At 39.7% G+C, this 25309-nt stretch overlaps 2 protein-coding genes across 4 annotated transcripts in view; one reads left to right on the top strand and one right to left on the bottom strand.

Annotated features, from left to right (window-relative positions):
- LOC120554331 (gamma-aminobutyric acid receptor subunit beta-3-like) overlaps window positions 1–20327 on the bottom strand; it is a 62869-nt gene extending 42542 nt beyond the window's left edge. The window contains exons 1-2 of one of the 3 annotated variants that reach the window (XM_039793177.1): window positions 20269–20327; window positions 16297–16846 (exon numbers count right to left, since the gene is read on the bottom strand). In XM_039793177.1, coding sequence (XP_039649111.1) covers window positions 16297–16448 — 152 coding nt within the window. In that variant the 5' untranslated portion in view covers window positions 16449–16846; window positions 20269–20327. Of the gene's footprint in view, window positions 1–16296; window positions 17064–20268 lie in introns of those variants that run through there. The other 2 variants (XM_039793178.1, XM_039793179.1) reach the window with 2 other exon arrangements.
- The window catches only part of LOC120554333 (gamma-aminobutyric acid receptor subunit alpha-5-like), a 28443-nt gene extending 3334 nt beyond the window's left edge, over window positions 1–25109 (top strand). Inside the window, exons 4-10 of the mRNA XM_039793182.1 lie at window positions 403–470; window positions 1665–1885; window positions 6552–6634; window positions 12772–12915; window positions 18106–18258; window positions 18503–18714; window positions 20192–25109. Coding sequence (XP_039649116.1) covers window positions 403–470; window positions 1665–1885; window positions 6552–6634; window positions 12772–12915; window positions 18106–18258; window positions 18503–18714; window positions 20192–20503 — 1193 coding nt within the window. The 3' untranslated portion in view covers window positions 20504–25109. The remainder of the gene's footprint in view (window positions 1–402; window positions 471–1664; window positions 1886–6551; window positions 6635–12771; window positions 12916–18105; window positions 18259–18502; window positions 18715–20191) is intronic.
- The last annotated feature ends 200 nt before the right edge of the window (window positions 25110–25309 follow it).

Below are 25309 nucleotides of genomic sequence, written 5' to 3'. Positions count from 1 at the left end.
AGTCATTTTTTTTAAGCAAAACAACTAAAACATTCTCTGATTCCAGCTTAAGTTTTGCTTATATTTTCTTCTTTCATATCATTGTAAATTTAATGTCTTTGGGTGTTGGACTGTTGGTCAGGCAAAAAGACATTTGAAGACATCACAGTGGACTTTTTTCACTATTACTTACATTTTATCGTTAGTTGCAGCCACTGAGCAGTTAAACTTCATTTGTTTTATGTGGCTGTGGTCAGAGAAGAAGTCCCAAATATCATTATAGACATTGACTTGCAGTTAGCTGATAAACCCCAATATATGTCCTATAAAGCCCCAAATTAAAATGCAGTTAAATTGTGCTTTTCAGTGTCTTTTTACGACTTTTCCACACCTCAAACATTCTCAGCTGTGCTCTCTCAACAGAAAACGTCACAGAGATCCAGACGAATATTTTTGTCACCAGCTTTGGCCCGGTGTCTGACACGGAGATGGTGAGTTGATCTGCAGCAAACACCATAGATACACAGAGAGAGATTGGCTGAAACGCACGCACACACACACACACACACACACACAGACACACACACACACAAACACACACACGTCTCCAAAGCCCACCCAGGCTACTGTCGATATTTTTAGATTGAAACATGTATTTACATTTCATGAGACTGGTACCACTGCTCATGCTGTTCACTGGAAGTACACTCATGTCCTCGTTGTGTCTTTGAAGATTGGTTCTTTCTTTTGGTTCTTTGGTTTCTTGTTAATGAGACGAAATGAATGTGGATGACTTAAACATTTGAGATTTAATACAATGTGGCTGGTCCATTCCAACTTGTTCCAAATGATTCATCCCTTTATTAATCTATTTTCTTATAGACTATAAGGTTTCACTTGAATAGCATTAGATTTCCTCTTTCATTAAATCCTCTATTACACCCTGCCATATCCCTGGCACACTTTAACACAGCAGTTGCCGCTTTCCTATAATTGACTTGAAAAAAGGTATTGACAAGGGCGCATGATTGATTAATGAAATGTGGCAAGAGTTTTGCGGTCCATAAAAGCCTGTATGTCAGCCTGCTAACAGCATTATTATTCTATGGGATGGAGTATTTGTTTCTTGTTCATTTGTTGTTGTTTTTGAGCTTGAAGCGGGTCGATATTTCACACACGAGCAAATTTATGATGGATTTCTACACCGCAATGTTTGATTTACCATATCTGCAAAATCTTGTAGTGGATTTATGAAGGCATAAAGGAGGAGCTACTGTAATAGTGAGCATAATAATGGACCATAGTGTGCTGATTTGACAATTGACTGCAAAGAAGCAAGTTCAACGTCTGTCTTCAGGTACTTACTTGTAACTCTGAAATGTGACAAGAAAATGCCCCAAAAGCTCTATTAGGGGAGAAATGATGCAGCAACAGAAACTAAGACTCTATATAATTTAAAAATCTTGTTTTGGGTAAACACACACCAGATGAAATTATGCTGTGAAACTTGAGAGCTCCATCCAGAGGAAGTTCCTTTGCTTTTGGCATCCCTTCAATATATTTCAAGTTAAAGTGATCAGAGAGCAGACAGATTGGTTAACATGAGAGCAGTGTGCAGTTCGGCTCATATTTCCCATCTTTTTCTAGCAGAACTCTCTTAAACCTCTCTTTTGCTCTTCCCTTAGGAATATACCATAGACGTCTTCTTCCGTCAGAGCTGGAAGGATGAGCGTCTGTGCTTCAAAGGGCCCATGGAGATGCTGCCGTTGAACAACCTGCTGGCCAGCAACATCTGGACCCCCGATACCTTCTTCCTTAATGGCAAGAAGTCTATTGCTCATAACATGACCACGCCTAACAAGCTGCTGAGGCTGAAGGATGACGGCACTTTGCTATACACTATGAGGTAGGTTCTAACACATGCTTCTCCCACTCTGGTGTGAACATATGTAGTCTTTTTCCCTTCTGCCTTTAAAAAAAACACTGAAAAATGAGCTATTTGTTGTCCAAGGTTGGTGGTACTTGTTGCAATCAGAGATTTCTTTCCTTTCATATATGTTGCTAACCATATAGAAGTACACTTATCTGCATAGTACTGCAGTTAAAGGTGGAGTGTTTCTATGCCGAAAATGTCTCTGAAATCTTAAATGAATAGAGGACACCTCCCATTAATGTGCCCTACCGCTTTTTTAAGAGGTTAGGTTAGTGAAGGGAAGGCATTTAAGAGTACATAGAAATGTGGAAAAAACGGCTAGCAAGGTCAACATAATACACAATACAGCTTTGAACTCAAAGAAAAAATTGTGACAGAAACCCTCAGTGTCTCTCACACGGTAGGAGAACAGTGTCACCCAGTGGCCAATCGGAGGCATTTGATTTGTCCTGGACAAGTCTGTAGTACAGCAAGAGTAAAGTACATAGTAGATATTGCAAGTATTTCTTTAAATAAAAGCTGCTATAGTTGCCAACTATTAAATTAATCGCCACCTATTTCGTTTTGTGTCATTCTTTTTATGAAAAAAAGGTAAAAGTCTCTGATTTCAGCTTCTTAAATGTGAATATTTTCTAGTTTCTTCACTCCTCTGTGACAGTAAACTGAATATCTTTGAGTTGTGGACAAAACACGACATCTGAGGTCACCTTGAGCTTTGCAAAAAACACTGATCGCCATTTTCTGACATTTTATAGACCAAACAACTAATCAATTAATTGAGAAACATAATCAACAGATTCATCAACAATTAATTAAGTACATTAAATACATTAAGTTGCAGCCCTACTTAAAATCCTTGTATTTCTTCTTATTCTTTTACTTTTGTTTTTAAATTAATATGGAGACATATTTGTGATGTAATGAAATATGAATGCAAATGAGTGAAGTGTCTCTTTAAATGTAGGTTTTGAGAAAAACTGCAGAGGGAGATCATCCATTATGAAAAGCAGCCTCATTGTGAACTATAGTTTTTGGCAGTGATGTAGGGGTAAATTAGAAAAAAAAGAGAAAGAAACAGGCCAGTTACCAGATGGTGAGTATTTACAACTTAATTAGGAAATTGAGACACGATCCCTTTTAAAGTGACTCTCAAATAGTTGTTTTTGTTTAGTAGAACAGCAGTGTAACCACCAGGACTCACGCTGACCTTTGCACCATAGAATTAGAATAATTCTGTGCTTATCCTCAGGAGTTACTGTAGCTGCAGGACTTAATAGTGACTGTATCACGGATAAGAGCACTCTATCAGATCCCAGTGCCACCCACAGGGAGAATAATGCTGGATGGATGACAGATTATCCATATGCAACCACCCTGACATATATACATATCTAAAGAAGTGCGTATTTATAGTCACCTCTTTGTCACATGCATCCAACGCACACATGAACACACGCTGCGGATGTCAAGCATGTCTACTGCACTAATCACAGTTATAGTGGCGCTCAACTTTGACCTTGAGGCTTATCAAGTGAGGGATTGCGTAAATGTGCACACATTCATTTCCATATGTGTCATTCTATGGAAATCTATGCATACATATATGTCTGAATGCAATAAATGCATACATGAGTGTGCATGCGAGAGAGCTTGTGCCTCCATAATCTAAAAACGGCATCACATTTCCTCGCCACAGTTGAAATAAAGCAGCAGTAGGTTGCTTTTAATCGTCTAATTGTTACAGCACTGGGCTTGTCATTACCAGCGGAGCTTAACCACAGGCAGCGCTGATTTTATTTCCTGCATTAACACACACTAAAACACACACATGCACGCAGGTCATCTGGGTACTTGCAGGTTACAGCTAACTCAGCAACAGCTTTTTTGTTTCTCTATATGCCTGCTTGCATTATATGTCAGTTTTTCATTTTGTTATCTTTAGAATAAGGCAAAATTGATTATTTAATGATTTTTATTTACAATTTCCTCACATAACTGTAGTTATATACATTATTTACTCTGATGTTCAATAAAGAGTTAGGTGACTAACTGTATTACACAAATATAATAATCCAACTACAGTAAACAGTAACACTTATGGGTGCTGTAAGCACTTACACATTTCATTCATAACATATAATAATAATACTTTCATTTACATAGTACTTTTCAAGCATTAAGCACAAGGTTTTACACAATACAATTTAAGAACTTGTCTGGTAGTTTGTGTGCAAAAATATGAAGTTGTGGCAGTCTCTGTGCAATAACAATAAAGGCTTATCTTATAGCATCCATTATATGGAGTTAAAGCACCTCTCCATAGGATTTACCCAGATACTCTGAATTAGTACACCCACACGTCCAACTCTTAAAACATGTACAATCCACACTAGTAAGCAGAGGCACAGACATAGTCATGTCACATTACAAACATTACATATCCCCCCACACACACACACACACACACACACACACACACCATTTCCACATCACGTATGGGTGTCAACAAAAGCTCCTCTCTCATTTATAAAAGCATTACACTGAGGAGGAGCGGTTGGTTTTATGGAGCAAATTTCTATGCATTTGTCTCCATGGATGATTTATAACATGCCCCTTTTCAGCTTAATGCGCATGGAGCTTGATGGCGGCCCATTATAACCAGATAGGTTGCAACAGCTCACACACACAGCTTTATCATCTGGTTGAAACCTCTATATTGCCAGGGAGTGAGTGCTTTACACACCATTATCATTAGGTACAGTTGAGTTGCCATTCTCATTCATGCTCCGTGTGTTGCCTTTAGACTCGTGGCCTTCTATGTAGTCATTTGAACATGCTACCATACTGACAATTACTCATTCTCATGTTTTAACACTTCTAACGGTTTATTTAACGTTAAAACATGTTTTATTTCTTCACACCTTGGATATATTATATAACCCCAATTCCCATGAGAATGATTGTATGTGATACAAGTTGGGAGATTGTTAAAAATGTGCTCGTTAGTGTGAAAAGACAGATGGCGCAGCATGGTGGCTCTGTGGTTAATACAGCATAAAGCTCCTGGACTCAAAACTCAGCCTTTTCTGTTTTGTCCTGTCATCCAAGTTCTCGACTTTTCTGCAAGGTCGGGCGTCTTGGAAAATTTAGATTTCCCACAGGTGTGAAGGTGCGTATGTGGTCTGTTTCTGGGGTGTTACCCCTGTGATGTACTGCTTTCCACTCAGTCCATACTGGTTGAACAGAATCATTATTCTGGCACTATTCACACCCCAAATTAAAAGAGCCTATCTTTACAGGCATCCCTGCTAATGGGGCAAGGCCACATGAATAATTAGGACATGGTATAATAGCCAACAGCCATGTTCTCATTTATTTATTCATCCCAAAGACACTCTTTCCTCTTCTGCATACACAACCCTTTAGCTGTTTTAGACACAATAATGCTATTGGATAATCCGACACTGATTTGAAAGCAAGCTGAGCCCCAAAACAGTCAACTCTGTGGCTTCTTATCCCACTTTGTTATGCTTCGCTTAGTTTAATGATATAATTGGGGAAACCTCCTTTGGTAGATACATACTAAAAATGCAGGAGGTTTCGGAGCATAAAGAAAACATGACTCAAGAGGATTTCACCACATCTTGGTGGCACTGATGTCATTAAGATTATAATACACATCAGTGAAGGAAAAATAAAAACAATTAGCCTTATTCCGTAGCTAATGTTGAGGTTGCTCATATGCCTGAACGGTTAAAGCCGAAAACAAAATGCTGGAGAAATCTTTTCATGTAGTAAACATATGTTTTTGTGCACAGCACTGAATTTACCTTCATCAAGCCCATTAAGTTCAGTGAATCCACATCATCATATCACTGTATTACTGTTTATCATTATGCATTGAGCAAGAATACCCAGGGCTTGATTCAATCTAGGGCAGATAGCTAAAAAAAAAAAGAAAAAAAAGAATTATGATATTTGTATGCTTGATTCACTTAATCTTGCAGTTATTTTTAAGGATAGTGAGAGAGAGAGAGATACCATCACAGCAGCTAAAAATGATAACATGTTGTGAATGACTGGCAGAAAATTAGATTTGAAAAGCTATGTATGTGAAGGTTTAAATATATCGAAATGAAGCAGGAGATGGATTCACCTCAAGTCCTTAGTGATTCAAATGCTGTCCATTAGGATTGTGTGTAATATTCATATTTGAACAAAATAAAAAATGTCTGGCATGAGAGCTTGTCACCCAAGGGTCATTTTGAAAAGTTTCCCTATCTTTTATGGAGCTAAATAACACTGTGACCACCAGGTGGTAGTATTGCCACTGTAATACCAGTGTTTCTGCAAGAGAAATACTGCACTTGCAAGTGTCATGCATGAAACTGTACTCTCTCTCTCTCTCTCTTCTTAGTTTATGTCCTTTTTTTAGATTGTTTAATGGTTGTTATTGCAAAGATAGTGAAGCTGCGACATTCCTTCTAATTGTTTTTGGTACCCTGTAATTGTACCTGTTCCTGTAATTGCACAGCGCTTCGTACGAGATCCACATGCCTAGTTACACAACGGTGGCAACTGCTAAAGTAAGACTATGATGCATGGTGAATGGGTATAATGTATGTTTTTTATGCTTTAGACTGACCATATCAGCAGAATGCCCCATGCAGCTGGAGGATTTCCCCATGGATGCACACGCCTGCCCTCTCAAGTTTGGCAGCTGTGAGTAAAATCCCTTCTCTGAATGTCTACTTTTATATTTATCTTGTTCTCCACTATATTTTAATCCCAGCTATTGTGATTTACAATGGTGATAATCAGCAATAAGTTATAGTTTAATCAAAAATATAGGGAACAATAAGGAATCATTTTGGCTTTTTGATAGAATGTTGCTGCAGAAAAAAGTCATTATCTACTGGAGATTGCTGACTTTGCTTTCCCGACATTAAATTGGCAAGTTCACTTTTAAAGCACTTAGCTAAAATGCTAAGCCATTGTAACCATAGCACAAGTGAAGTCCAGTCAGCGAAATGACTGCATAATGTGCATCATAGAAGAATAAGTTTGCTAATGTCAGCCATGCTGTTACGATACGGGTCATACCAGTAATAGTGAGTTCAGAAAGGTATACATGCACACTGACTGGGATCAACATACAATAGTAATCAAAGACGTAAGCTGGACCTGATTCTTCTCAGGGTAGACCTACCAGAGAGGATTATGAGCTGACCTGGGTCAAATCACCTGTGTTTTGTATCACTCACAGTCAATTTAAGTCATTCGAAATGCATTGCAAAGGGGTTTTACCCAAATATGTTTCTGGCTAACAGTCAAGTGTGGACCTCTGATGCTGCTGATTTGAGCACCTTTATTTATTTATATATATATATATATATAATATATATATATATATGGTCCTCTACTATTACAGAACATTGGAAGAGGTCACTGAGTGTAGAAAAGATTAGTGCATGTTCTCCGACACTTAATGATCAGAAGGGTTCTCCCAAATGCCTTCTTAACAGGACGGCTTTTGTGGTTGCCCTACCTGTGAGGACATGTAGAAACCTGAGTGGCCCTGGCTGGGGGTATTTAAAGACAGATCTGGCCAAACGCCAGACCTTGGGAGCCTCTTCAGCTAAAAGGATGAGGCTCTAACTGTATCACCAGATTTCTGCAAGACGCAGTCCACCCTCACTCACTATGGAAGGGAAGCACATTTGACTTCAATCCAATTACAGTGAGGAAGAGCTGTTGTGCCTTCCCATGGCAAACTCTAATCTAATCGCCCGGTGCCATGACCTGCAGGTGGGAGGTGTAAGTGTATAATAGGAATAATGTGTTGATGGCGACACTGCAGGTTCACAGGGCGAAGTGTCCTTGTAGGGACAATGTCTTTCCGTTCGTTGTTTGTAGCGCTGAGTCTAAAACTGTGACATCTCGGGCTGACCTGACTACCTCCTGATTGAGCCTTTGTCCTGAGTTGACATCATGCTGTATACTAAACCTCCACATCACACCGCAGCAAACGTGCCGCTCCTCCACTTTCATTACTACAACGTGATGATATAATTAAAATCTGCGATAAGAAATAAAAATTAAAAAAAGACTGCATTCCCTTTTCTTAAAATAAACAAAATGGCTGAATTGCCTGACACAAACATTGTTTTAGTCCAGTAATCCATGACAACACTAAGCAGTATTTTGACTGTATCAGCTGTTTACTATTGTACATCCCTGGGGGATGAAAGGAGACCACATCCGATGTAATGAAAAATGGTCAAAAGTAATCCCTCATGTTAAAACTGAATTTGATAAAGCCATCTACGAAGACAGAGAGCCATAACTCCAGAAGCAGTGAACGTTAAAAGATTCATGGGGGTTTTCAGGCTGGCCAGCAAACTGCATAACAGTTAAAAAGCTTATAATGTGTTTTCAGTTTAGGCTGAATACTCAGTATCTACAATGACACATGTTTTCCTGTCCATTTTAACAAGTGTAAACAGATAATTACATGTATCTCTGTGTGTGCTGTTTATCTACTATTAATATATATATATTGACATTAATATAATTAATTAAGTTTCAATGTAATATGTATTAAATGTGATTTAAAGGTATCTTACTTATCTTACTTACATATTTACTACATCAAATTGCATAAATTCCACAAGAGTGGAAGCTGAGATTTGCAGTTACTGCCACTCTGCCAAGCTAACGTTAGTTACCTTTAGCTGGCATTTTTTCCACTGTCATGATTGGTTTTAGTACCACATCTAGTTGTGTGGAATAGCAAAATAAAAAGGATTACCAACATTCATTTTCCGTTCTTACCAAATATGTAGTAATGGCATTTTGACTTTGTAAGGCAGAGTTATATGCTCCATCCTGGGCCATATTTATGATGGTCATAAAAGCCTTTAAGTGTGCATTCATAAACCCGTCTTCCATAGTTCCTTGTATCCCCCAATTGGTGACAGAAGCCAGGTACACACCCAAAGACTTTTATTCCCAGGAACTACTTTTGAAAGAACTAAAAGGTTCCTTGAGCCCACTGAGTAGTGATATGTTGTGCAATAAAAGCATGAGTACGTGCTCTAAAGTTGGTTCAAGTAAGGGCAACTAATCCCTTATTCTGGCCTACAGTACCTGTATCCTAATTTAGCTGCTGGCCTTCAGCCATACAGCACTCACATAGGGTTAGGAGTGCGAGTAATACTCTAAGGTATGCAGTTAATGGCGAGCACAGTAATGTGTAGCATTTGATTCAAGATGCAATCCTTTTTCTTAAAAAACAAATGGCAGCTAACAGTGCTGCACATTCTTATTTTACCATGCATCTGTGGGAGTTGGAACCATTAGAAACAGTGGTGTTTGCAGCGAGCGTTGGAATTGTTGCATCAGACACAAAAGCTGTAAACCTCTGTGAGGAACTGTCTGGAAAACCATGACAACTATGACAGCCACATAAAATGTGCCTCAGTAAAAGGCCACAGGTTGAAGCCAACCCATATAGCTAGAAAAAACAGCTGCTAAAGTAAACGACTTTCTCCAAAATTACCACGATTATCATAATCAACAGCTCTTAGACAAAAAAAGACTTGTCATGTGGAACTCTGCAAAGCTGGTGTTCATGGCGAGGCGGATGTTTAGAAAACGCTTGTTCCCCGAATAAGTGAATAAAGATGCAGATGATGTTGTGAGGCGCACAAAACCTGTTAGTAAGCAGAGGGAAAACAATAAAAGATGCTGTAATGAGTCATCTCTCAGCTTATCTTGCCTTCAACCCACAATGATCCTGCTGAACATATGTAGTGACTCATTTTATGATTATTTGGAGCCTTTCATATTCTTAGATAGGAATGTCTGAATTACTTGTATTAATAAACGTGAACAGCAGAAAGAAGTCCCAGCCACCATATCTGAACATCAGTGAATCCGTTGAATGAATCAGGACTTAGAGGGTCAAAGAGAGGGCTGGACCTGTTCTAAAGCCAAACCATGGTCCAAATTCTTGTTTGATTCTACTGTACAAGCTCTGCATTTGTCTTCCACCTGCAGATAAAGTTGACTTTCTCCAGACTGTCTTTACCACAAAAATGACAGCGTTGGTTCCTAACAACCTATGTTTTATGCTTTCCCGACAAGTGACCTTTTGCAGTTTTGAGATTAATTGACTGTTTTCTAAACCTCACCCCCATTAGTTGCTGCTGCTACGCCTGTGAAAGTTTTCCATTCTCGCTCGTTACGTATACAGTTTACATACTGATTTACCACTCAGAATTCTTATAATTCTTGCTGATGATTTTACCAGCTCAAATGCTCGCTAGCTCGTCGGCTTCATGAGTTGTTTTTAAACACAACAAACAGGATTGCTTCTGCAGTGTAGAAGAAGCAAACGCGTACTGAAAGTTCACAATATGTGTTCTAACATTAGGCTGTATGTTAGCTGACCTACTTGTTTGCATATTCAAACACTGTGTTTCAATTTTAACGTTACAAAAGCTATATTTAATTAGTTTTTAACTTTAGTTGCCTTGAATTTGTAAGACACAGTTAAGCAACCATTTTGTTGTTGAGATATGAGGACTTGTTGGTTTTCTATTTTAGCACATCAGTATTCAGTTTTTGTTCTCACATTTGATCGTCCAGCTCTCATTATATACTGTTAAAAATCAGATGAGGAAGCAACCCTGTGGTAAACTTGTGTTCTTCAGGAAAAAACACATTTGGGTTTGTGAAATCCTCTGCATTTATCTCCATTCATGTTTCAGGCAGCTTCACTCAGAGTGCGTAGAGCTAGTAAGTGATGAGTTTGGCTCAGTTGTGGCTCCCCTTGCCTCGCACACAAGACGGAAGCAGCAAAGCATTAAGCGTGAACTGTTGAAATTTTGGCACAGGTGCACCGTTTTGCCTGCCAAAGCCTTTAGCTCTTCCTTTACGTAATGAAATTCACCAATAATCCCTTATTGCAATCTAACTACCCTACAATTAAGGCCCTGACCTTTGGCCTGAGAGTGCCCAAATTTAAACACTACATATATTGTACACCAGTATGCAGCTGCCAAGTGAGCACCCAGAATGGAAATACTTAAGTAAAGATGTTATCCACTGCAGACAGAAATAAACGACCGGTTACGCAAGGCCAAGCTACGTAAGGATTTCATTAGTGTTTGTGACAATCAGCAAAATAAGTTGTAATCATTACAATGTTTTAATGTAGTTTTGGCTTGTCCTGTAATCAACAAACATTCCAGATCTAAAAAAAGAGAGATAAATCCCGCTCTCCATGCAAGTTAGAATTCTTTTTTGCTACCTCAGCACACAGCACTTACTATCTATTTATTTAATCTTGATTCAGGCCTTACCTTAAATTACCTGGTGCTCCTTTTAGTATAGCTTCTGTTGTATATTGTGTTTTTATGTAAATGTCTTTTAATGTTTATTGTCTGGATGTAATATGATGTGTTTTAATGTACCCTTTTTAATAGCAGATTTTGCACATCCAAGTTTTGTCTTTTTGCACGCACAAAGGTAGAAAAAGTATTTTCTTTTCTACTCTATTCATAGATATTCCGTGTACATAATTGTCTACTTCTCACTTCAGTTGACAAAAATACATTTGGCTGCACAGAATTCCCTGTGCACATCCTCCTTTTTCAACATGATTCATCCAGATTGCATGCATGTCTGACAGTGAACCATGCACACTAAAAGCAGTGCTTGTCACGGTAGAAAGAAATCTTAGCAACTTTCTATCCCCAGTATTAAATTGTAGCCTTTACAGCACATCAAAATAATTTGAAAGGAAATTGAGCATCTACTGTAGGTGGGCTGAAGCAGCCCTCCTCTCTCATTATTTTTCCTCTGAGCAGATCATTTCTTTTCCCAATTTCCCCTTCAGCCCGTCTATTTTTGGAATATGTTTTTTTTTTTTTAAAGATTATTTTTTTGGGCATTTTCGGCCTCCATTTTGACAGGAAAGCTGAAGACATGAAAGGGGAGAGAGAGGGGGGAACGACATGCAGCAAAGGGCCGCAGGTCGGAGCCGAACCCGGGCCCGCTGCTTCGAGGAGCAAACCCCTACACATGGGCGCCCGCTCCACCAACCGAGCCATACGGGCGCCAGGAATATGTTGTTTTTTTTAAGATCATCAATATTTTTTTCAAATCTTATGGATGACATGATCACAAATAGATTTTCCTCCCTGATCTCATTTTTAAAGGTTTGTTTTTTTGTGTCTAAAATACGTCGAAACCTTGATATAAGGCTGATTTGGAACAGGTGACAGTGAAATTTCTTTTTTCTAATAAGTAGTGCACTTGGATTGAATATAAAAAGTTGAACTATGACAGATAAAAACAACAAACATTCCATTTCAGATCCCTCTCTGCATGTGAGTTACAATTTTCATCTTTCCATATTTTAGGGGGGGGGGGCGATGAAATAGCAGGAGAGGCTTCAGAGTTTGAGCTCTGTTTTTCATCACAAGTGTGATGCAACACATTATGGTTAATCTGACTCGGTCTGGTTCCTGCCACCAGGGGAGCTCACCTCTGACCCAGAAGTGCGGTTCAACTATCCACCCACACACACAGCCAAATTCTGTTTGGGCTTTAAGCTGGTGGTCTAATCAAAAAGTGCTAGAAAGACTGCATTAGCACTCAAATACACACAAGCACATGGGTGGCTATACATAGTATGAGCGATGGCAGGGTTGGAACTAACTGTGATATGTTACTTAGTAGTTAACTTGCATGTTGGATGTTCATATACTAAAAATGAACAAGTTATATGTAAAGTCACAAGCTACAGTAATTTCAAGTCATCTTTCTTTTTCTCTCTCTCTCTCTCTCAGATGCCTATCCGGTGTCAGAGGTGGTCTACACTTGGACTGTGGGAGAATCTAAGCCTGTGGTGGTGGCAGAAGACGGCTCCAGACTCAACCAGTACCTTCTTATGGGGTTAACCTTCAACACAGAGAACATACACACAAGCAGAGGTGTGTGTGTGTGTGTGTGTGTGTGTGTGTGTGTGTGTGTGTGTGTGTGTGTGTGTGTGTGTGTGTGTGTGTGTGTGTGTGTGTGTGTGTGAGATATTACATATTTACTCATGTTTGAGTGCCCAGCTGTATTAGGAACTTACTTTTAGCTGGGTGTTTGGGTTGAGTGGCATAGATAAGGTAGAGAACTATGGTTGAATTGTAATGAGAGGCTAATGGCATTGTTGGTTTGGGCCTTTTAGATATAGAATAATCCAGTACTCCTTAACCTTTTAAAGAACATAACATGAACTACATTATGTTATGTTAAGTATTGGGATCACATCACATTTGCCAAAAGGATTTTCGACGACCTCCATAATGCAACGATTCTACCTTCACTTCACTTTTTCACTCATACAATCCCCCTTATTCTCGCCCTTTCTTTTGCACCTTTTTCATGAGTGAATTCATACTATATGTGATGCACAATAAGTGTAATATCAAATAGTGTGATGTAACTAATTCTAGATTTGAAAAGATAACCGCTGTGAGGGGAGAATGATGGGCGTGCGAGGCAGAGAGTAAATGTGGGAAACATTATCAGGAGATCAGAGTCAATGAGTGGAGGCTAGCGGAGGAGAGTAGCCTATCCCTCACACAACCAGCTGTCTACAGGCCCGGACAGCCCTGTCAAACAACACTTATCCCCGCATGAGCCCATGCGCGCGCACACTCAAACACACACACACATACACCCACACAAACACATTGAGCTAGAGAGAGACCTGAGACCTAGGGTTAATCCCCCCATCCAACCACCCATCAGCTTTTGCATAAGAAGATGACATCACAGATCAGTGAGGGATTGGTTGGTTGGCTGTCGCTGAGTGTATCTGTGTGTGTTGTCTGTATGTGCTCTTGTACATTTATCCTCATGAGTAACAAATGTCCTCACCATAATGGTAAAAGAAAACTACAAAGTGAGGACATTTTGACCTGGTACATTCGACTGTAGGTTGTATCCGAGCTATGGGTTAGGTTTAGGGCCAGTATTAAGGTGAAACATGAAGTAAGGTTGATTTTATGAGGCATGATTGACGGCTTGTAATTTTGAAGTTTAGCATAATGGAAATAGTTTGACTTAAAATGTAAGTTAGGTCCTCACAAAGATAGGAAAAGAAATCTGTGTGTCTGTTTGTATGTTAGGATTGGACTCGCTCGGACGTTTGGGGGAGGGAGGGTGGGGGTTTGTGTGGGGGTGGGTGCTTTGAAAGGCATCTGCTTAATACTCTTATGTAAAACGGAACTGTAATACACTTCCCTCCAGTTTCTAGTAGAATCATTATTAAAAGTGTGGATTTCCCCAGTGATTTTTTTTTTTTTTTTTGCGCGCGACAACTAAAACCTTGCGTTTGCTTTTAAGCAAAGAGTTAAAGGGTTCTTTTGCTGGATGGCTGATTTGCTGGTTCACTGGCTGGATGGTTGATCGGTTGGCATGTTAACCAGTTTGCAAGTTGGGTACAGCAGTTGATAAAAGGTTGGCTGAAAGGCTAAATATCTGTCTGGCAAAGGTCTTCTGGTAACTATAAAAAAAATTAACTAGGGGTAAGGGATTTTAAATATCAATGCATGCAACATTTCTAAAAGTTAAAGATGACAATGCACTGATACAAAAAAAAAGTTGAGTAAAATTAGGGTTGTGTGCAGCCTTCCTTAGAAACAGAATTGTAAAATTAAATTTTTTGTATCAAGTAGTCTTCATTCAAGAAATTCATCCAGAATATACGTGAAACAAACTTATATAACCAACATGTGTATCCATTCAGTGTTCACCCAAATGCATTGTGTGTATCCTTTAAGGCCTTACACACCTCTTTGTTATGCATCTAAGCTAGCCATGTTTCATCGTCAGTTTTTTTTCCATCAAATTCTGTCACATTTCCAGCATAATTTCGACCAGTTCTGGCCTCCTGTGACATTATTTATAGACACCAACTACTCCCATCTTCTCATATCTGTGATCAAGACCAGGCATAAACAACATTACAGAGGATGACATAAAAGAGGATGCCATTTCATCTTTTTGTTTAGAAATACATCATTAACTTCAACATGTAATCAATAGCCGTGGTCATTTGATATGTATTTATATGTCTGACAGTTTACTTGACATTATTTGTTCACGCCAAAACTATCAAACCGCCATCTGTTGTTCTGATTATTACAAGAAAATGCTGCACATTATCTGTGAATTTCATTTAGCTGAAGGACTAAAAGCAGTAAATCATCATTCATGCAGCTCAAAGCTTCTGTCTGGAAAGCGTCCAAATCAGTGATGGAGATAACTGATGAGTTTTGGCTCAGGGGTCACATTCAGTCCAGTAGGTTAATTTACTTTCTGTATGTGTTTGACTCTCTTGCTAATAATTCTTACATTCCAAATATGACACTTTCAGACTATGCTAAACATGCTAACATGCTTTAAATGGAGTGGTATCCCCTTGGATTCAGCGGGCAAGGGTTTCTAGAGGTGTAATCACAGCCTACATCATATAATTCACAACCTGAAGCCATTTTTGAACTTCAGCAACAACTTCTCACATTTGCTTGTATTGCATGCTCCTGCTACACAACTATATTGGATATTCTAGTATGTACAAGCCTAACACATCTAAAGAAGATTGGACAATTAGAAGATATGTTGTCCAAAAGTCAACCATGGCTGGACTGCCTTGTTCCCACATGGCAGTACATCATCAAAAAATATCCAAATTGTATTTAAAGGCCAATAAACCCCCCTGAAAAAGGTGCATTTGCTGTGATAGATTTCTCTTTGCTCTGATAAAATTCACCTGGAGTTAACTATTGTTCCCTTGCTTGATTAAAATAAGTCTGGCAGCCACCTGCTGTTTTATTGGGCCTGGACAATGTTATGAAGCACTTGTAAACATCAAAATTCAAAACAGCAGTCAATGAATGATTGTCTGGCCTTTCTTGTGTTGTTACTCTTAGCAGTAGCAGTTCGTCCGCTGGCTGTGGCTGCGTGGCCTCAAAAAAAAAACTTTTATTGGTTGATAATAAACATAGATCTTGAAACCTCACATATTGAGGTCCACAGCTCAAAATATTGCATGGATGTAATGTTGTGAGCCTTTAATTAGCACATCTAATCTTAGACTGCACTCTCATTTGAGGACATGAAGAAGGAGATTAGCCCATACGTTTCTCTTTAAAGACATCTTAAAGGATGTGACTTCTACCATCTTAGACAGCAATATCCTTCCAAAAATAACTCCTGACTCTAAAAGTAGATAAGAAGTACTATAGCAACAGTTCTATGTACAGTTTGTAGGACTTGTGCAAATGAGCGAGTTAAAAAAACATTCTTTTCTAACTCACCAGTTGACCAGCATGGCAGCATTGTTCCCCGAGATAAAAGGAAGTTCCCCTTGAACGTTGCGAAATACAAATCCTTGGGAGAAAAGCAATAAGATCCACCAGAGGAACATGTTCCTCCTCATTCCTCCGCCCCCAGTCCTGTCGGGATCCATGCATCAAAGGCAAAGGTGACCCTGGGGTGTCCCAGGTTGGCAGCGCCTGGATGTGCCTCGATGTTTCCGACAGCAGTAGAAGTTGACGGGGTAGCTGTGAGCCAGATGGCCTGGAGTCATGAGGGCGTGCGAGGGCCCAGGTGATGGGGTGGCAGGAAGAACTAACGGGGTTGTGGATCTCCTAAACGAGGCATGGCCGTGGCGGTGATGTTGATAACTGTTGTATACAGCTGCCGTCAGCACTGAGCGCCTGCGAAATAAACAAGTTTACTTCACTTTCACGCTGCTGTCAGTTGATGCTGGGATCCCCACAGTGCATTTTCTGGACTGCTTCTTCTTCCCCTTTTGCACGCCAGCCAGTCCCATCAAGAACATTTGATCATTATTCCACAAAGCAGCTGTAAAATAAGAAAAAAAACAACATAAAAGATGGAAAATTTCCACAAGGTTAGCCCCCCTCCATCCCACCAGTGATTAGCAGCAGCGAGTGTCCCTCTCCGTGGAGTGTGTGCTGAGGTGTGTGTCTGTGTGTTTGTGTGGTGGCTGTCTGTCAGCAGTTTAACATCATGCTTCATGTGTGTTTCAGAGTGTATATGTGTGCGTGTCGGTGCAGGGCGGACTGGGCGGGGCTTAGAGCTCTGTGAGGATCCCAGAACAGGAAGCCTCCCTCCCCCTCCCCACTCCCTCTCTTTCTCTCACTGATGGCAGGGTGCAGATTGTAACCAGGGATTAGGGAGGTTCAAAAATCCGATTTTGCCTGGAGAAAGCCTCATGTATTACTGTGTGTGTGTGTGTGTGTGTGTGTGTGTGTGTGTGTGTGTGTGTGTGTGTGTGTGTGTGTGTGTGTGTGTGTGTGTGTGTGTGTGTGTGTGTGTGTGTGTGTGTGTGTGTGAGGGAGAGAAAGGGAGTCTGTCTACATGTGCCCTAGTGTGTGGAATATGGTCATTGGGTTTTTCATAGTTTACCAGCGCCTGCAGTCACAAACTGCTGCAGAGGATTTTTTTAAAGCCTCATATGCAATCTTCTCTTGTTTAACTGAATATTGTGTCCCTTCTCTTTTTATCTCTCCACACTCGATACACTTTCTCTGGATTTACCTCCAACTGCCATCACCCCTTTGTTGAATCCCAGACTTTAACTGCATAATAATCTATTGTCATGTCCTCGCAATAATTAATGCCGCTTGCTCCCATTTTTCAGTTTAATAATGGTATTAAAGTCAGGTTCATTTTGCCATTAGGTTCAACTGAATATGAAATGTTCTCTTTATCCCAGATTCATTTTTTTAACTGTTCCACCTCCACAGCTCTCCATTCTTCAGTTTGCATGAAATTGCGCTGGAAGGAGGAGAGATACATTAGTTGGGGGGAGATGAAGAGAATAGTTTGTTACCCCTTTTCAAGCTGTCAAGTTTGTGGTCATATAAAGTAATTCAGCCAATAATGATTATGATGTCCTATATGGTAACCCAACACCTGTTGTGCTGTAAGGAGGTCAAATCACATATTAATGATTCAACTATGTGCAAACAATATTTACCCTGCTGTGGTTCAGCTTAAAGCTGATATGTCTATCATTAAGAGACATCTACTGTACTGTAACCTCTCGCTTGTTTATTGTCCCTATCTAACTTCTATCCTTTTTTTTCTCCCCTCAGGACAGTATACAGTGATGATGGCCCACTTCTACCTGAAGAGGAAGATTGGATATTTTGTCATCCAGACGTATATGCCATGTTTCATGACTGTAATCCTGTCCCAGGTGTCATTTTGGCTAAACAGAGAATCAGTTCCTGCAAGGACTGTCTTTGGTGAGTGAAGCAGCTTATTTACTCATTAACTTCATAACGTTTTGTTTGTCTGGGTAATATTCCTGTCATGCACATTCACACAAGGGAGAATAACAGTTGCCCACTGAGCAGCAGCACTGCAGTAGCTGGCAGTTAAGAGTTATTAAAGCGCCCACATTTGTTGAGTGAGGGGAGACTGTTATTCGTTTCCAGACGGCCTGTAAAAACTAAATTTAAACTTGTCACGGCCTTTGTTTGCACCCAGGGGTGACCACTGTGCTGACCATGACCACCCTCAGCATCAGTGCAAGGAACTCACTCCCTAAAGTGGCCTACGCTACAGCTATGGATTGGTTCATTGCCGTCTGCTACGCCTTCGTCTTTTCTGCCCTCATCGAGTTCGCCACGGTGAACTACTTCACCAAAAGGAGCTGGGCCTGGGATGGCAAGAAGGCTCTGGAAGCACAGCCCCCTAAGGTACAGCTTGTGGACACTACAATACATATTTAGGTGCAAAACACCTTTAAGAACAACGCATTGATCACACCATAATTTCAACTTGGGGGTGTCTGTGCCATGCCTACTTTAAATGTCCCTTATAAATTTTCAGGTTCATACTTGTATTTTTTGTTTCTACTCAAACGTGTTTCCAAGTTTTAATGTTAAACACATTATTTTACTCGTACCGTCTTATTGAATATACCTGTATTTACCTCTGTCTGAAACACTCTGTTTTGGCGCTTGTCTCTTTTAGCCCCCCCCCCCCTCCCAAAAAAGCAATATGGGACCTTTAAAGTATCATATCACTAGTTACACATGTTGTAGCTCATAAACCAGAAATCACCAATACTTTATATCTCCATTTATAAGTATGGTCCTTTTAAAAGGATTATTTTGACATTTTGGAGAAGACACTAATGCAGATGTGAATTCTTGTGGAATTAGATGAGAAGATCAATACCACTCTCATGTCTGTATGCTAAATATGTAGCAAGAGCCATGAGATTGTTAGCCTAGCTTAGCATAAAGGCAGAGGGAACCGGTAAATGCTAGATCATAACCACAGAACAACAACACTGGTATATCACGCAGGCTTTTACACACAGACGGTTATTTAAACATTTTAAAGTGTAAACCCTTCATGGCTAATGTAAGTTAAATGTTGACACTGACGTAGTATGCCAGATTCGTTCGGTGACTCGTTCAGTGGGTATGATCTAGCATCTACTGAGGGAAACGGCCTAGCCAGTCTCTGTCCAACAGTTGTTTTTTTTTAAATATGTCCGATTTTGTTACCTTTGGACAAAGCTAGGCTAGCTGATTCCCCCTCTGTCCAGTCTTTATGCTGAGCTAAAATAGCTGTCATCTGGCTCTAGCTACATAGTAAGTGCACAGATATGAGACTGGTATGAATCTTTTAGTCTTTACAGGAGAGCAAGAGAGCAAATACACTTGTTTCCCATTTTCTGTATGGGACCACTTTTTCCATGTATAACTCTTATCTAAAGTTATCCAAAATGACAAGTCAGTTAAAGTAAGTTTTGTGTGAATTGCACACAAAAAAAAACATGAAAAGTATTTATATAATGTACTAGACCACATAAACTGAATCATGAATCATCAGGATATAGATATCACTTCACAGCATTGATTATGATACAAGTTGCTTTATTATTACCATGACCAGGGAAACTGCCATGTTAGCAGCATCACTCAAAAATATACCTGCATATTGCAATCATCATAAATAAATAAAAATCTGACTGCTACCTGAGTGAAATTCAATTACACAGCACCCCTGCATTTTACCAGAATGTTTTGCCAGAAATGTTTCCCTTCTGTAAAATCACTAATCATTCCAGACAGAATGAAACACATTGATTATCCAACACTGGTAATAGCAGAGCAGGGCTTCAAACTAATTCACGGCTTAATGTAATCTGTCCCGCTGTAGAAACGAGACCCCATGGTGCTGTCCAAAAAGCCTAACAACGTTTGCTCGGCGGGCGTCAACTACACCCCCAACCTCACCAAGGACGTGTCCATCTCCACGATCTCCAACACAACGTCGGTGCAGCTCCGAGCCTCTGAGACCAAGATGGTGGACCCCAAGAAAACCTACAACAGTGTCAGCAAGATCGACAAGATGTCTCGGATAGTGTTTCCTGTCCTCTTTGGAACCTTCAACCTCGTCTACTGGGCCACGTACCTTAACAGAGTACCGGTGGTGGAAGGAGTGGGGGAAGGAGTGGTGACGTCAACGTAATCTTACTCTTTTTTTCTTTTTTTTCCCCTTTTTTCTGAGTCGGACAGTTTGTGTAAGGGATTAAGTTTGAGAGTGGGTGGACTAAAAGGAAAAGGGGTTGTTGTAAGGTCAGTGCCCTAGACGGAAAAAAAAATAATGTCCGGGCTTGAAGAACAAAAACAAACTATACTCCACTATCTAATTCAAGCACTTTGAATGGATGCAAGGCTGCAACAGAATCCCTTTCCTGTTTTTCATGGCCTAAAAAACTGCTCCATCACAAAGAAACTGCTTCTAAGACTATGTCGACGAGAGAGCGGGTGCTTTGCTTCTCTCTCATCTATTCTGCTGCAGTTTGCATGACGCTCTTCTCAAAAAGAAACCATGGACTCCTCTTTGTCTTAAATACCGACCATGTATATGTCAATCACTGCTTAAAGTATGGGTGCACACTCCATTGCTTCTACTTGAGGTTTTAGATCAAAATAACGTAGACATTTTGCGTAATTTTGCCTAAATTTAAACACATTCTTATCATGGAGGCTTGAAATGCACTGAGCTTATGCTATAGAAAAGAAACTGCAATATAACATTCATTTGAATTTGGAATATTTATTTAAAAAATGTACTTAATTCCACACTGTGGAAGAAACATTTCTTAAGATTGATGCTGCAAGTGCATTAATAATTTAGTTTTATGTCTCTTTTAAAACAAAAAAAAATGTTCCTATTGCAGTGGGTGTTTTGTGTGTCTCTTTGTACATTTTTACTTGAAGGTTCAAAGGCTTCTGCTGCAGGCCTGGTTTCCCAAAAGCATTGTCAGCCCGAGTCTCAGTGGAAAACGGCGGTAAAAAAACGAATGCTACCTGCGGGTGAAAAAAAATTTTATTGGGAAGATTATTCATTGTTTTTAGATGAAGAGATGCTTCTTCCTTCATAAGAAATTTTAAAAAAGTCGTCTTCTAGAGCAGCTTGTCAACAAGAGTATTAGAAAAACTTCTTTGGCCCACTTACACTGGGTGACTAGACAGCTGAGGATGGTGTGTTCAGGACAAATTTAGGATTGGATATATGTGCTTTAACTGAATTTTGAGCCTGGGTCACTCAGCTATGAAACTAATATTCACAGTTGAAAGACCAGTGCTTGAAACGCAGTGTGTGTCACATCCAGATCAGCAGAGTTTGGAGACATTTAGGCATGCATCCATCTTGTTGATGTGTCCATGGGCAAAACCCTGCAACTGTACCAGCTCCAGGGGCCACTGTGACAAAGATTAATTTTGAATATGGCTTAGATTAAACTAACAGTCAGACTTCAGCTAGACGTGTAAACCAGCCTTACAACTTTAAAACTTAAGTAGGTCTAATTTGCCATGGATTCTGTGTTAATTAGGAGTCTTTTCAAACTGGAGAAAACTCGACTGACCAATCTCCGTTCCCTACAGCGGAAAATGTTTGCCTTCTGGAAGAATGAAACAGTAACAGGGACATTTTACTGGGGAAATTCTGAGCTCTGACCTCCCTATGGCAAAAAAAAAGAAAGAAAAAGTACAGCGATCAAAGGAGTATCATTATCGTAATATTTTTCTGCATTCTGGTACTATAACTGTATCAGATGAATTGCTCATTTATACGTCCACATAACTAGACAAAAATTCCTCACGGGAGAGGTGAACAGCAAACTTACTGTAAAGGCCTGTGGCTCAGTGGAATATGCTGGAGAACGAACTGCTGACACGCTAGCCAGCTGGGACATACAAGCGCTTGTCAGTAACAATGGCTGTTCTTCTATTTTGTCTTTCCTGAATGAATTTGAAATTATGGTGTGATCAGGCCTTTTAAGCTACAAAGATTTGGGGAAATTAGGCCGAGTCTCATAAGGGAATCATGTAAATAAACTTTAAATTTTCAACTTTGCTTTGACACAAAAAAGACAATGTTGAGATTCTCACGTTTGAGTTTCAAATGTCAGCAATGTCAACGTCTAATGTTGACTTTCAATTTCTGAAGATGTTTTCATCTGATTTCTTTCTTAATGTTTATGTGCACATGTGTAAGATTTTCTTTGTTATCGTTGCTTATAGAGGAGCTTACATCTGACCAAACTTGGCTTTTGATCTTTAAGTTTTTGTTGATCTATTTCTACACTGACTTAATCAAACTGGAAGCAATGAGCACACGTTGTGGCATTTAGACTGGAGCCCACCATAGCACAGCATGCGTGACTTGTTGGACTATGGTGAGACATACTCAGGAACAAAAGGACCCATGCTCCCAGCAGAAGAGTCACTGTTTCTTTAATCTCATGGATTTAAAACAGTGCAGTTGGGAGCATTGTCAATGATACAATGGCTTGGTGAAAACCCATATAAATAAAGACGACATCAGCTACTGTATGTGCTTTGCTTTGTGAAATTTGGACCTACAGCACAAATCCTCACAATGTCAGCTTAAAATTCATCTTAAGGTGCTTTTATTTTGATTCATAATTTCCTGTAGCGTTTTTGTGCTGGTTTGAGTTGATGTTGAATCTGCATTTTATGTGAATCTAAGGTGTTGCTATCTGTCAAATGCTCAGTGGGTGTCTATCGGCAAAGCTACATTTCAGTGCTTGTCAAAGCGCAGCAGCAGTGTTAAAGGAAGTCAAATGAAATGCAGTTGAAAGGTGATCTATACATCTGTCTGTCTGGGGTCGACATGGCAGCAAGTCCTCATGTACAGATCAGACATCCTTTTCCCGGTAACAACCTCCAACCTCTGTATATGTTCCTCCACTCCCCAAATGTTTCTGACTCCGCTGCTTATACACATTATCAAGAAGCTAATTGGCCCTATTCTTTCTGATTACGCCTGCAGTAGTTGAGTCTATCACAATGTTTGGAGCTGAACTGCTCCAGTGCTGCTTTATTTCAGTTGACGAAGCCTTATTTTGAGTTATATTAACAATGGAAATTAAACAGTAATACGCATTTCGGTCCCTTATCATGAAAGTGTGTTTAGCTTCCATTATTTTCTCTATGGACTGAAATGTTGTAAGACATTCCCATCAGCCTTAGCTGTAGTTTCTGTGCCAACGTAGTGCTAAGCAGCGAATATTAGCCTGCTAACATGCTATGGTGAACATCATACCTGCTCACCATCAGCATGTTAGCATTATCATGCTGACGTTAGCATTTAGCTCAAAGCCCTGCTATGCCTAAGTACAGTCTCGGAAATTGTGGCCCATGAGCCAAATCTGGCCCCTCAAGCAAAACATTTTGGCCCACTGACAAAAGCTGAAGTTTTCCCTTTTATAGTTTACAAAACTTTAACATTATTTTCATAAATAGACCACTGGTTGACTTCTGTCCATCCATGCACCATTCTTGCCATTCAGAAAATGAGTGCCCCTATCTATCCATTCATCCATCCACCCATCCATTTAACCACCCCTCTCTTCTCTATTGCCAGCCAAGAAATGATTGCACACTCCTCCCTCCTTCCTTCAGCTGCTGTGACAGACTCATCTGCCATACATCTGTTAGAAAAGGGATTTAGTTCTGCTTAAGTTACTTTCACCCATTCAGGGGGGCCCCTTACAGCAAAGCGCTTCACTCCAATTTAAGCCCCGACTGGCCGTGCCGATGACATTTTCTTTCTGTCTGGACAGCTGTGGCTGGTGCGTGTTCAGGACAAATTTAGGATTGATTACATGTACTTTATCCAAAGCTAGCTCATGGGCAGTGAAACAGACTAAAGTTATGAACTTAGGTCTCTCAACTGGTGAATGTAATGCACACGCAGCGCTCATCTTAAACAGACTTTTGCAGGGCTGCGATCGCAACAGTTGTTTATCCCTGGAAGGCTACAGACGGCCATTACACATGCATGAAGTTTCTCTTGCTTTTGAGCATCAATTTAAAAAAAAAAAAACATTAAACTGAGACCTTTACTTAAATTTTGCAAAAATGCAGCAGTCATCATAGCTATAGCTGGGCTTAAAGTATTTGTGTTATACATTTTTGTTTTATGTAATGTATTTGTTTTATGTATTATACTTAAAATATCAAATAAAAATGATTAACACATATGGCATTCATTATTAAACATAGGGCACAGCTGCTGTATATTTTAGAATCCATTTTATAGCTTATATGTGGCTTTGTTAAATCAAGATTATAGCTGGAATCTGACCACAGTTCTTTGGTGGATCCATCTTAGCTGATTCCCTCTTGATGTTTAACTGCTTTATAAAAATAGTTTGAAGCATATGTCTGTGCGCTCCAATTCCATTTATCACACATCTGGGAATAATCTGTTTATATATCTCCTCACCTGTCATTACTTTATCCCAAAAAAGACACACAAAAACAAATCTACTTCAGTTATAGTGCTGTCGATCCCTCATGTCTATTATCTAAAGCTATGCTTATTTTCATCACTGTATTTGATGAGCAACGAGTGACCAGCTTTTTATAGAGGAAATACTACTTTCAATTCTTAAACGATATTTAGCAAACCGATTCAACCAATTTGTAGTATTACTGATACTTCCTGCAGAACAAATACTTTTAATTTTAAGTACATTTTGCTGATTATAATACTGTACCTTTAATTAAAATGCTTGAATGCTTGACTGTTACTTGTAATGGAGTATATTTACATCGTTGTACTGCTGTTTTCACTTAAGTAAAGAATCTGCGTATGTTTGCCATTGGTTGTATCAGTTTAAATAATCAGAAATTCTCAGTTATTTATGGAGGTCAGTGCTGGTTAACCCTTGTGTTATCCTTCGGGTCCCAGTGACCCGAAGGACAACACAAGGATTATGTACTTCCGTTTACTTTG

Source organism: Perca fluviatilis, chromosome 24 (assembly GCF_010015445.1).
Source record: "Perca fluviatilis chromosome 24, GENO_Pfluv_1.0, whole genome shotgun sequence".
Lineage (NCBI taxonomy): Eukaryota > Metazoa > Chordata > Actinopteri > Perciformes > Percidae > Perca > Perca fluviatilis.
This window is presented reverse-complemented; position numbering and strand designations above follow the sequence as displayed.